This window comes from Sphaerodactylus townsendi, linkage group LG02 (assembly GCF_021028975.2).
Source record: "Sphaerodactylus townsendi isolate TG3544 linkage group LG02, MPM_Stown_v2.3, whole genome shotgun sequence".
Lineage (NCBI taxonomy): Eukaryota > Metazoa > Chordata > Lepidosauria > Squamata > Sphaerodactylidae > Sphaerodactylus > Sphaerodactylus townsendi.
The window spans coordinates 95,799,333-95,811,937 of NC_059426.1; the positions used below are offsets into that span (position 1 = coordinate 95,799,333).

A 12,605-nucleotide genomic window follows, 5' to 3' on the forward strand; every position below is an offset into this window, starting at 1 on the left:
GACTGTTCAGTGTGGATGTGCTACAGTCCAGATGACTAAATAAAATAAGTTTTCTTTTCCTTTTGAATAGCATATAAAGAATTTATCTGAGCTATCAAATAAGCAAAATCTTTTTTAATGATCCCAAGAAGAATGGATAATGGCTAATTCTCTGCTCATATCACATTGCATTACAATTGTATTGCTGGCTTGAAAAGTAAATGTTAACTAAGTTCTTACTTTTATGGAAAAACTGTAGTTTACAGTGTCAAGCCATAGTGAGCTAATCATAAGACAACCACAGGAAATATTGTAATGAAGACCTATTAAATCAAGCTTTTTCTTTGCAAAGCCTCATGCTGAGAACTTGACAGCATATTCTATAAATGAAATAATACTAAATTGCTGTAAAGCAAAAGTGGAGTATTATTTCTATGTAGATTTCCAGAGTAACCAAACTTCATTCTTCTGAAGAAAAGATTTGGAAATTTTACTAATTTTATTATAATGCTATTTAAGTAAAAATATTTCTCTGCTCTCATGAAGAATTTTTAGAGTTAAAAATCATGTATTTAGAGTCATTACAGCTATTGTTCCTAGCCATTAATTCACATTAGTAATATCAGACAAATTAGCTGATCATCACTTTTGGGGTGGGGGGAAGTCAAGGTTAAAATGCAGTGAATCTATCCTATTTAGGTCTCTTTAGGCAATGGCTGAAATCCAAAGTACAGTGTGTCTGGTCACAACTCTCCTATTTCTTTATGATGGACCTGCGAAGAAACACCCCATAAATAAGAGTTTGCCATCAGAAGGAAAAGTAGACTTCTGCTCCATGTACGCACGGAAGAACTTTGCTGACCAAACTGTTTCTTCTGGAATTTGTACCTACATATTTCTTTTTATAAGTGGCACATTTTATAATTTGTATTATTGTGGTCTCTTTTTATGTTAGGACAATGTAAAATGTATTGTAAAAATGTTCTTCCAAATTACATTAAATTGTATTACATTTTAATTTTATTAATAACTTTATTGATATACAGTTATTAATAACTTTATTGATATCACGCCCTTGCCCGCAGCTTACATTTTCTTTTCAGGGTAACATTTGAGAGAGGTAACATTTGTTTCTCAGATACTGGAATTGTTTTTCATCAGGTTAGAATTTAGAGACCTTTGTTAGGCATATACAATATAGGGACAAAGAACAGGGGTAAATTCAGTATAGAGCAGTGTAAGTAATGTGAACAGAAATGAAGGGAACCTAATCTAAAACATGCGGTAGAAATTTGGCTACAGTTTCAGTTATTTCAGTTCAGTGGCAAAGCCACCAGGGGGCGGGGTGTGTGCCACACACCGGGCGCATGGATTTGGGTCACGTGGGGGGTGCAAAATTCCTCCGGCCTCTCCCCGTGCCCCCCCCGGTGGCACCCCCCCGCACTTACTTTAGGAAACTGAGCAGGCTGGAGAACAGGCCTGCCTGTGTGGGAATTATATTTCCCAGGAGTCCCTGGGAAATGTAGTTCACACCAGAACAGGAAGGCCTGTTGTCCAGCCTGCTCGGTTTCCTAAAGTAAGTGTGGGGGGTCACCATGAAGGGGGGCAGACCAGGTGCTTGGGAGTAGCAGCAGCAGAAGGCCATTGCTTTCACATCCTGCATGTGAGCTCCCAAAGGCACCTGGTGGGCCACTGCGAGTAGCAGAGTGCTGGACTAGATGGACTCTGGTCTGATCCAGCAGGTTCTTCCTTATGCTCTTATGTTCTTACAGTATTTTTAAATGTTAAGTTTATCATTCTTTTCTAAATGTTCAAGTGGCTTAGAAATCAGTAAAACAGAACAAAAAAATCAGCATTAAAATACAGACTAAAATACAGACAGTGCTGCTGGCAAACACTTGATTATAATGGAACAGAAAAATACTAATCCTTAAAACTAAATGAAGCAGGGATAGGGATGTTTTAAAGTGTATATATGTGTGAAAAAGTCATTATTATGCGGTGTAATTAAAAAAAGAGTAGAGTTAGTGTGGTGTAATAGCAAACAGCAGCAGACTAATCTGAAGAACCAGGTTCGATTCTCCCTTCCTCCGCATGAAACCTGCTGGATGATCTTATGCCAGTCACAGTTCTTTCTGAACTCTCTCAACTCACACAAAGGCAAGCAATGCCAGAGTGCCTCCTAATGTTTCCTGCCTTACCAACTCTGTTGGGTTGCCACAAGTCATCGGTGACCTGAAGGCACTTTCCGCCACTACCAATTTTAAAGGGAAGTGTTCCAAGATTTTGCTGCATTGAGACTACACCTTTTTTCCCCTTCTTCGGATCCTCTTTGAGCTTCTCATCTTTGACTCTTCTTCTCAAAAGCCTTTGCAAATATACTGTTGTGAGGAGGATCCTCATGCTAAGTATTGCAATTGCCCTTTGGTTAAATTATTCCAGACATTCGAAAACCTAGTTGTACTACCCTTGAAGTTTAAACATTCAAGATACACTGGTATCAGAGATTATCCTTGATAATTTCTGACCTGACAGAGGCCTGGCATACTTTGAAATAGGGCAGGGAGCTCAGACATAATTCTCATGTGGCATGTCTCCCCCAGCTATGTCCTCTTGGAATGCTTGGATACAGTATATTCTTGACTGAAATGGATTATCTCTTCTATGAACTGCAGAAGGTATAAAGCTTGGTTTATTCTTTAATTCAGGGCTGCATGCCAATCATAAGTGCTTTGTTTGTGCTTGGGCATGCAACTGAATATATTATTAATCTTTATTATATGATGAAGTATTGGATTTTCTTGGGTTGTAACTGCTTTGCATGTTTCTTTTTAATATGTTATATGATACAGTAAATGGTTTTGGAATGTACAGTTCTCTCTTTCTCTCTCACTTTGAATCTGATCATAACACCATCCAGGCATGAACCCCCAGGGGAACCTGGAGGCTGTTTATATGCAGGACTCAGCATTCCCTCCACAGAAAGTCTCACACGAATCATACTTATTTGATTTGATTGCGTTGTAGAACTGGATACAATATTTTCCTCCACTACAGTGCTTTTGTAGCTTTCCTTCCTTAGAATTCACTACTAGAGCTCTTTCTTTTCTCCCTGTTTACCACGAGGACAAGCAAAAGAAAGAGTAGTGAGAAAGAATGCTACTGCTGAGCAGAATGTCTGACCCAGAATTTAAGGTTTCAGCCATTCTGGATGGGGTAGCACTCCTCTTTAAGGGACAGATCTGTACTCTGAAGGCAGTCTTTGGCACAGGCCTACTGCTGTAGTCAGGAGTGCCTTTTACCAGCTTTGACTGGTTACCCAGTTGCAGTTTTTTGGACAAAAAAGATCTGGCAACTGTGACGCGTACCTTGGTTACATATAGATTAGATGTATTACAGTGCACTATAACTGGGGCTGCCCTTGAGCAATGAACTAAAACTTCATGGATCCTTGTGGATCCTCATGATTTTTCCATTTGGTCACCCCAAATCACCTGCACATCACAGCTCATACCAGTGATGTAGGTATAGATTTAATGGGGTGGATTTGGGGGCGGGGCCACACCCTCACCCACCCCTGGGGGTGAGCCACGCCTCCCCAACCCCTGCCCTCCAGCCTCAGTACTTATGAAAACAGCTCTCCAAGGCTGGGAATGGCAGATTCCCCTTCCCCCCCATTGGTTGGGCTCCCAGCTGGCAGCCCGTTCTGCCCTCCTCTTTGGGCAGAAGCGTAGCTAGGGAAAATAGAGCCTGGTGCAAAATCTGAGCTTTGCGCCCCCTCCATGGGCAGCTGCTGTGATGCTGGAATCCACCCCCAAACAGCATCACTTTCAGTGGTGTTTAAACAAGGGAGCCCAGGTTCTCCTTTTAAATTTATTTATTTATTTATTATTGGATTTTTATACCGCCCTCCCCCTGATTCAAGGAAGAATCTGGGGTCCCCAGTTAAAACAACATTGAAAGTGATACTGTTATGGGGTGGATTATCCCCCACTCTGAAACAGCATCACTTTCAATGTTTAAACTGAGGACCTCAGATTCTCCCTTTAAAGCCATGCCGAAGGGAGTGGATTTAAAAGGAGAATCTGGGGAAATATGGGGGGTACCTGTTGTCACGGGTGCAATTGTTAAGCTAGCAGCACCAAAATTTCAAGGTATCTTTTAGGAGACTCTCTTGATGATATCGCCCAGGTTTGGTGAAGTTTGGTTCAGGGGGTCCAAAGTTATGGACCCTCAAAGGTGTAGCCCTCATCTCCTATTAGCTCCCATTGGAAACAATGGGAGATGGGGCAGCCCCTTTGGGAGTCCATAACTTTGGATCCCCTGAACCAAACTTCACCAAACCTGGGTGGTATCAGCAGGAGACTATTCTGACAATACCACTCAGGTTTGGTAAAGTTTGGTTCAGGGGTCCAAATGTATGGCTCCTCAAAAGGGTAGTCAATTTACTATTAGCTCCCATTGGAAACAATGTGGGATGGTGGCATCCCTCTTGGGGGTCCATAACTTTGGATACCCTGAACCAAACTTTGCCAAACCTGGATGGTATCAGGAGGAGACTATCAGGACAATGCCACCCAGGTTTGGTGAAGTAGCCCCATCTTCTATTAGCTCCCATTGGAAACAATGGGGGATAGGGCACCCCCTTTGGGAATCCATAACGTTGGACCCCCTGAACCAAACTTCACCAAACTTGGGTGGTATAATTAGAAGTGTCTCTCAAAATATCCCGGAAATTCTGGTGCTGCTAGCCTAAACGCTGTGCCCCCTACAGCCAAAAACTTAAAAACACTAAAAATACAAAAAAAACCCACAAACAGGGTGGTGGGCAGAGCTTCGGACATGTAATGGGGGGGTTGAACCTGGGAACCCCCCTTACCTACATCCTTGGCTCATACTGCTAGACACGGGTCTGAACACAATAATCCTTTTTGCACTAAGTCATCCCAAAATCACCAGCACAACACAACTGAAGCCCCTGGCCACATGTCTGAACACAACAATCATGCATCCCACACTGCATGACTAAAGGCAGTGAATTAGCAAAGAGTCAGAAAGAACACCCCCCCAGGCCATATCTATGGGAAATTGGGCCTGGGGCAAGCTCTCAAATTTTGCCCCCTGCCAGCCATGCCACCCACTCTTACCCACATTATAAGACCATATAAATTTAAAAACACAGTCTTAAAAGCTCAGCTGGAATGTGTTCCGCAGGTTAGGAAAGGCAGCACCCAGTCCAAAAGAAAGCCACCATGGTTAACAAGGGAGATTGAGGAAATTATTAGGAAAAAAAAGATGTCTTTTAGAAAATGGAAGTCCAACTTAACTGATGAAGAATACCAGAGAGAACACAAATGGTGGCAAAAGAGAAGCAAGTTAGCTGTAAGGGAGGCAAAAAAGGATTATGAGGAACGCATGGCTGCGAACATCAAGACTAGCAACAAACAGTTCTTCAAGTACATCAAAAGCAGGAAGCCAGCTAGGGAAGCTGTAGAGCCCGCTTAGATGATGAAGGAACAAAGGGTGTGCTAAAAGATGACAGGGAGATTGCAGAGAAGCTGAATGAATTCTTTGCATCTGTCTTCACCCAAGAGGAGGTGAGGAAAATTCCTGCACCTGAACCAAGCTTCTTAGGAGGTGAATCCGAGGAACTAGTGAAGATAGTGGTAGACAAGGAAGAAGTTCTGGCAGCCATTGATAAACTAAATGCTACCAAATCCCCTGGCCCAGATTGCATTCATCCAAGAGTTCTTAAAGAGCTCAAGCATGAAATTGCTGATGTTCTCACATTAATATGCAATTTATCCCTGAAATCAGGCTCCATCCCTGAAGACTGGAAGGTGGCCAATGTCACACCAATCTTAAGAAAGGGTCTAGGAGGGACCCAGGAAATTACAGGCCAGTCAGTTTGACATCTGTTCCTGGTAAATTAGTAGAATCTATCATTAAAGATAAAATTATTAAACATGTAGAAAAGCAAAGACCTCAAGCTGAGGAAGAGTCAGCATGGCTTTGTAGAGAGCAAGTCCTGTCTTACAAACTTACTTAGAGTTCTTGGGAGGGTGTAAACAGACATGTGGATAAGGGGGGAAACCAGTGGACATTGTTCACTTGGATTTCCAAAAGGCCTTTTGACAAAGTTCCTCACCAGAGACTGTTGAGAAAACTCAGCAATGAAGGAATAAGAGGGGAAGTCCTCCTATGGATTAAAAACTGGTTGAGGAACAGGAAACAAAGGGTGGATATAAATGGGAAGTTCTCACAATGGAGAGATGTAAGGAGTGGTGTCCCCCAAGGATCTGTTTTGGGACCAGTGCTCTTTAACTTATTCATAAATGACCTGGAAGTAGGGGTGGGTAGTGTGGTGGCTAAGTTTGCAGATGATATCAAATTATGTAGGGTGGTAAGAACCACAAAGGATTGCGAAGAGCTCCAAGTGGACCTTGATAAATTAGGTGAGTGGGCTAAGAAATGGCAAATGCAGTTCAATGTAGCTAAATGTAAAGTGATGCACATAGGGGCAAAAAAATCCAAACTTCACATACACGCTACAGGGGTCAGTGCTATCAGTCACAGACCAGGAAAGGGATTTGGGCGTCTTAGTTGATAGTTCCATGGGAATGTCAACTCAATGCATGGCAGCTGTGAAAAAGGCAAACTCTATGCTGGGGATAATTAGGAAAGGAGTTGATAATAAAACTGCAAGGATTGTCATGCCCTTATATAAAGCAGTGGTGCGACCGCACTTGGAGTACTGTGTTCAGTTCTGGTCGCCACATCTCAAAAAGGATATCAAAGAGATAGAAAAAGTGCAGAGAAGGGCAATGAGGATGATTGAAGGATTGGAGCACCTTCCTTATGAGGAGAGGCTGCAGCGTTTGGGACTCTTTAGTTTGGGACTCTTTAGTTTGGAGAGGAGACGTCTGAGGGGGGATATGATTGAAGTCTATAAAGTTATGCATGGGGTAGAAAATGTTGACAGAGAGAAATTTTTCTCTCTTTCTCACAATACTAGAACCAGGGGGCATTCATTGAAAATGCTGGGGGGAAGAATTAGGACTAATAAAAGGAAACACTTCTTCACGCAATGTGTGATTGGTGTTTGGAATATGCTGCCACAGGAGATGGTGATGGCCACTAACCTGGATAGCTTTAAAAAGGGCTTGGACAGATTTATGGAGGAGAAGTCAATCTATGGCTACCAATCTTGATCCTCCTTGATCTCAGATTGCAAATGCCTTAGCAGACCAGGTGCTCAGGAGCAGCAGGAGCTGCAGAAGGCCATTGCTTTCACATCCTGCATGTGAGCTCCCCAAGGCACCTGGTGGGCCACTGCGAGTAGCAGAATGCTGGACTAGATGGACTCTGGTCTGATCCAGCAGGCTAGTTCTTATGTTCTTATGTTCTTATGAACTAAATCAAAATATATCAGACCGGTCAAATAATCATGGCAACCCCAACTGTTTTAGCTTGAGCATGCTCCCCCCAAAACACAAGGACTCACAGGGATGCTTATTTTAATGTGAACTCTGCTCAGCAGTTACTGAAGAAATGGAAATAAAAAACAGAACTTCAGTGTGCCTCTTGAAATCTCTCCCCACAGAGGCTAAACTATCCCATTTTGTTGCCATCTTCCCCCAGCAGATGAAGATTTTTTTGTTTTGTTAGACATTTCCTCAGTGATCTCTCCTTCCTGCCCAGTGTTGTCATTGTTATTTTTATGTTTCTGTAAGTGTATTTTAGTTCTGCTTTTAATTGCTCTAATTGTGTGTTTTTGTTGGTTTTAGTAACTTTTAAGATGCAATTTTATCCATGTATTTTTAATTTGTTAGCTGCCTTTGTGGCCCGTATGAGGGCAGAAAGCTGAGATATGAATTTTGTAAAACAAAAATATATAAATATCAGAGTATGAGGAAAGTGGGGTAGATCAATAAGGGCTTAAGAAAAGATGTATAGGAATGCCTCACTTGTGGTCTGTTTCCACTCCCTCTCATTTGTTACACATATGACTTTGCAGTCCTGGTTCTGATACTTGGGCTTCTGAATAGTAAATTAAATATATTCTGTAGTTTTTGATGGAACATTTTCAAATGTTCAGGAAGGGGTTGTTGTTGTTTGTCTTTTAAAGTGACTCTTGTAACAATGTTGTCAGTTGTCACCTCCTTTAGAGCTTTTTGTTTGAAGGCACTTATATAGGATCTGAAAAACAAATACAAATATATTAAGTAAGCTTTTTAGTTGTGAGCTTTTCATATATCCAGAGTCTGTCACTGCTAATGTTTGTGCTAATGAATTCTTTAAAGGCTTGAAGTGTTTCTTAACTATTAGTTTTAATCAACTGAAGATAATTATATGCAATATTAAAGGTCTTAACACCTTTAGCTTGAGAGAAGCAAAGCAACATAGATATAGTTACTTTGGTGTGTATGTTTTTCTGTAGTTTTCCATCGACAGTAGATAGATGCCTAGCTAGGGAGACACAGTTATTCTACATCTTCTTTCAGACTTTGTGTTGAAATGTCATCTCTTCTCTCAGATTTGTAATGAAAATTCTAATAGGTGTGACATCAACAATTGCCTCTTGCTAACAGTTCTCATAATTTAACCCTTCAGGCGGACACACTGATTGATGAATTGCAGACAGCTATCAAGAGCTACAAAGGACACCTCTCTATACTTGCTCCTCAGTTACAGGCTGAACAGGAGCAATGTACTACTTATGTTTACAAACATATTAAAGAATTTTCTGCAAACAAAGTTCCTTCACAAGGTCTGCAGCTAAAGGTATGCATCATCTGTACTTTTAAATTATGTTGTTAGTGTAGTATATTTAGTTTTGAATTTGAATTTCAATTGTTCTGAAAGTTGATATCTTGCAGTTTTCCAGATGATGGGTAGTAGTCCAAATTAGAAACATTCAATTGTTAGACAAGTGTAGTGTTAAGGTTACTTCATAAAAAATTTTTTGTACCCAGAAACTTAATGAGCTGTAGTCTACACTCCCAGTCTTGCTATTCAGACCTGAGGGCAATACTCCAGAGGAAACATGACCAGGCTTGCCTGCAGAGAACAAGACAGGTAAGGTGCCACCAAAGAAAAAGCTCTGTCTCTGGACACTACCCCCTGCCTCATCTCTGAAGGCAGAGGCACAGAGAACAGGGATTGAAAGGGATATCTTAATGGGCAGGGTAGGTAGTATGGGAAGTGATAGCCCTTCAGGTTCCATGACCCCAAGACATTAAGGATCTTGAAGGTAACAACCGACACTTTAAATTATGCCTGGAAACAGAAGTGTAAACAGTGCTGATAGTTCATCATGGATAATATAATCCTTGTAACCATCCCTTGACAGTAGCCTGACTGCTGCATTTTGGACCAATTGAAGTTTTGAACTGTTTTCAAAGGCAGCCCCACATAGAGTGTGTTACAGTAGTGTAACTTGGATGTGATCAGAGCATGGATCACTGTGACCAGATCAGGCTTTTTGATGAATGGCCATCACTGGTGGAACAGCCAGAGCTGATAGAAGACACTACCTACCTATCTATCTCAATACCTGCCACAGTAATCCTGAGTCTCGAACCATAGGCCATGATCTGGTAGCACCTGCAAGCTATGAACCTGCTCTTTCATGGGGAAAAACACTTCCAAGTACAAGCTGATTCTGCAGTTCCTGAGCAGTTTCTCCAGTGATCAACAGCACTTTAGTCTTGCCTGGATTGAGCTTCAATTTATTGGTCCTCACCCCATTATCTTCTCAAGGAATCTATTCTGGACTTTCACAGACCCATCTGGCTTAGCTGTTAAGGAGAAATAAATTTTTGTGTCACCCACATATTAATGACACCTCACTCCAAATCCCCAGATGACCTTTCTTAGTGATTTCATATAGTTGTTAAAACAATAAATGTCACAAAATCAACCATCAGCTTCCAGAATCAGTTAGTCAAGTAAGAGCAGAACCCACAAAGCATGGTATCACCTTCTTCCAGCCCAGTGAGCCTCTCCAAAAGGATATTGGTGCTGAAAGCTGCTGAGAGGTCCAGGAGAATCAGCAGGGACACACACACCCTTTCACTCTCCTCCAAGACCACTTAAGCTGTGTAGCACCATCCACTGGAACACCTTACCCAAGGATGTAATATTAATCACAGGTCAGTAGTTTTTCTAGATCAGGGGTAGGGAACCTGCGGCTCTCCAGATGTTCAGGCACTACAATTCCCATCAGCCTCTGTCAGCATGGCCAATTGGCCATGCTGGTAGGGGCTGATGGGAATTGTAGTTCCTGGTATCTGAGCTTGAATTCCCTATTCTAAATCATTTAGACTAAGGGATGAAAGCTTCTTTAGGAGAGGTTTTACAACTATCTTTTTCAGTGACTTAGCTAAAGATTTTTAATGGGGTGGGTTCAGAGGGTGGGGCCATGCCCTCACCCACCTCTGGGAGCGTAGCCACACCTTCCCAAGGCCCGCCCCCAGCTTCAGTGCTTATAAAAGCAGCTCTCTGAGGCCGAGGACAGCAGACTCCCCTGCCCTGCCTCCCCAACCCCACATTGGCTGGGCTCCCAGCCGGCAGCCGGCAGTCCCTTCTGCTCTCCCCTCTTCCCTAGCTACAGAGGTGTAGCTAGGGAAAATGGAGCCCAGTGCAAAATCTAAGTTTTGCGGGGGGGGGGGCATGGGTGGTCACTGTGATGCTGGAATCCACCCCCAAACAGCATCACTTTCAATGGTGTTTAAACTAGAGAGCCCAGGTTCTCCATTTAAATCCACCTTAAAGGGAGAATCTGGGGTCCCCAGTTAAAACAACATTGAAAGTAATGCTGTTTTGGGGTGGATTATCCCCCATCCTGAAACAGCATCACTTTCAATCTTTAAACTGGGGACCTCATATTCTCCCTTTACATCCATGCCAAAGGTGTTGGATTTAAAAGGAGAATCTGGGGAAATTTGGGGGGTGCCTGCTGCCAGGGGTGCAATTGTTAGCAGCACTAAAGTTTCAGGGTATCTTTAGAAGACTCTCCTAGTGATACCACCCAGGTTTGGTGACATTTGGTTCAGGGGGTCCAAAGTTTTGGACCCTCAAAGGTGTAGCCCCCATCTTTTCTGTACCATGAATACCCCACCGTCTTGGATGCACTATCTAAATAGGAGCAGGGAGGAAAGCTGGCAGCTGGCAAGCAGTTTTTCCTCTGGGACCTCCAATCTACCCTGTGGAACCCAGGAGAGGGAACCCAGGGGAAACTGAGGCTAGGCCTCACTATTGGAAAGGAAGTTGGGGAGCCCTGACCCTCCCCAGCGGGCAGTTCCTTAAACAGTCAGGTGGTGGCAGCAGTTTACCCAGAGAGAAAGCTAGCACTCTCCAGGAAAAGTTGGCAACTCCTGGGAGAGACTTGGGAGCAGAATAGGGCTTGCCAGGCAAAGCAAGCCTGTTCTGCCACATAGGCTTTCTTGGTATAATAGGTATTTTTATACTGATTCTATTTGTAGTATGTTTTTCAAGTTAGTTCTATACTATCTGACTTGATGTAATAAGTTTACATGGACTTAATCATGTGTTTTATTTACAGTCAAACTTCCCTAGAATGTTTGGTGGATTCAGACATCAGAACAAAGTAGAGTCAGGCAAACCAGGAAAAATTAAAAAATAGCATTGAGAATTGGGAGCTTGTAGCACATTCCATATCCTCCAAATCAAATTGATTTCTAAACTAAGTTGCTGAGTGCTTGAGTGTTTCGTTCCCACCCCCCAAAGAACTGAAAATGTTATTACTATCACATGCCAATCTTTCATCCTTCTGAATTTCTTATGACCACCGGTTTAGATAATTTGATAGTTACCAGGAAAAAAAGATCCAAATGTTCACAACTGAACACTTTATGGAAATGAGTTTTACCTTAATTTTATTTTACATATTGTATCACGTAGTAATATAATATGAGAAAGACATGCCTAGACTAGAAAACTTTGAAAGGGAGGTTCTGTATTATGACTTGGATGTCCTGTACTCAGTGGTCTAGATACCATGGGGCAGGGTAGGGACAAATGCCCCAGGCAGGCCCTCATTCAGTCACGTTGGGGCAGAAAATTGCCCCCACACCCCTCTCACTTCCCCCTTGGCTGGTCCTGACCCCACCTAGCAGGTCTGCCACAGGTCACCCCTCAGCCCTGCCCTACCTCTCCAGGCCCAGCGAAGGCCACAGCTGAGCGCCCCTCAGCTCTGCCTAGCCAGGCCCGGCTGGGGCCGGAGCCAGGCACCCCTTTGCCCTGTCCCAACAGGCTCTGCCAGGCTGCCCACAACTGCCACCAGCTCAGGGGTGGGGGGCACAGGGGGCACCATTTCGCCCCAGGTGTCATTTTCCTCCACTATGCCTCTGACTGTACTAATGTTTAAAAATAGAAAGAAATAAGAAAAGCTCACTAGAACTCCAATTTAAATGTGCAACTTGAATATGAGCCCTTTTTACTAAAAATTTGTCCTATGTGTCATGCCCTCCCCTTGAGTGGTGAGTTTAGAAGCTGCTATAGACAGGACTTCATCCGTTGCAGTGCCTCATTTATGCAACTCTTCTTTCATGTCCATTTGTGTGACATCTATTCCTAGGTAATTTTTATTTTCGGTTGGCTTT

At 42.8% G+C, this 12,605-nt stretch overlaps 1 protein-coding gene across 1 annotated transcript in view; it reads left to right on the plus strand.

The window, feature by feature from the left end:
• DCDC1 (doublecortin domain containing 1) overlaps nt 1-12,605 on the plus strand; it is a 362,770-nt gene that overhangs the window by 122,026 nt on the left and 228,139 nt on the right. Inside the window, exon 10 of the mRNA XM_048484584.1 lies at nt 8,593-8,763. Within this exon, the coding sequence (XP_048340541.1) occupies nt 8,593-8,763 (171 nt within the window). The remainder of the gene's footprint in view (nt 1-8,592; nt 8,764-12,605) is intronic.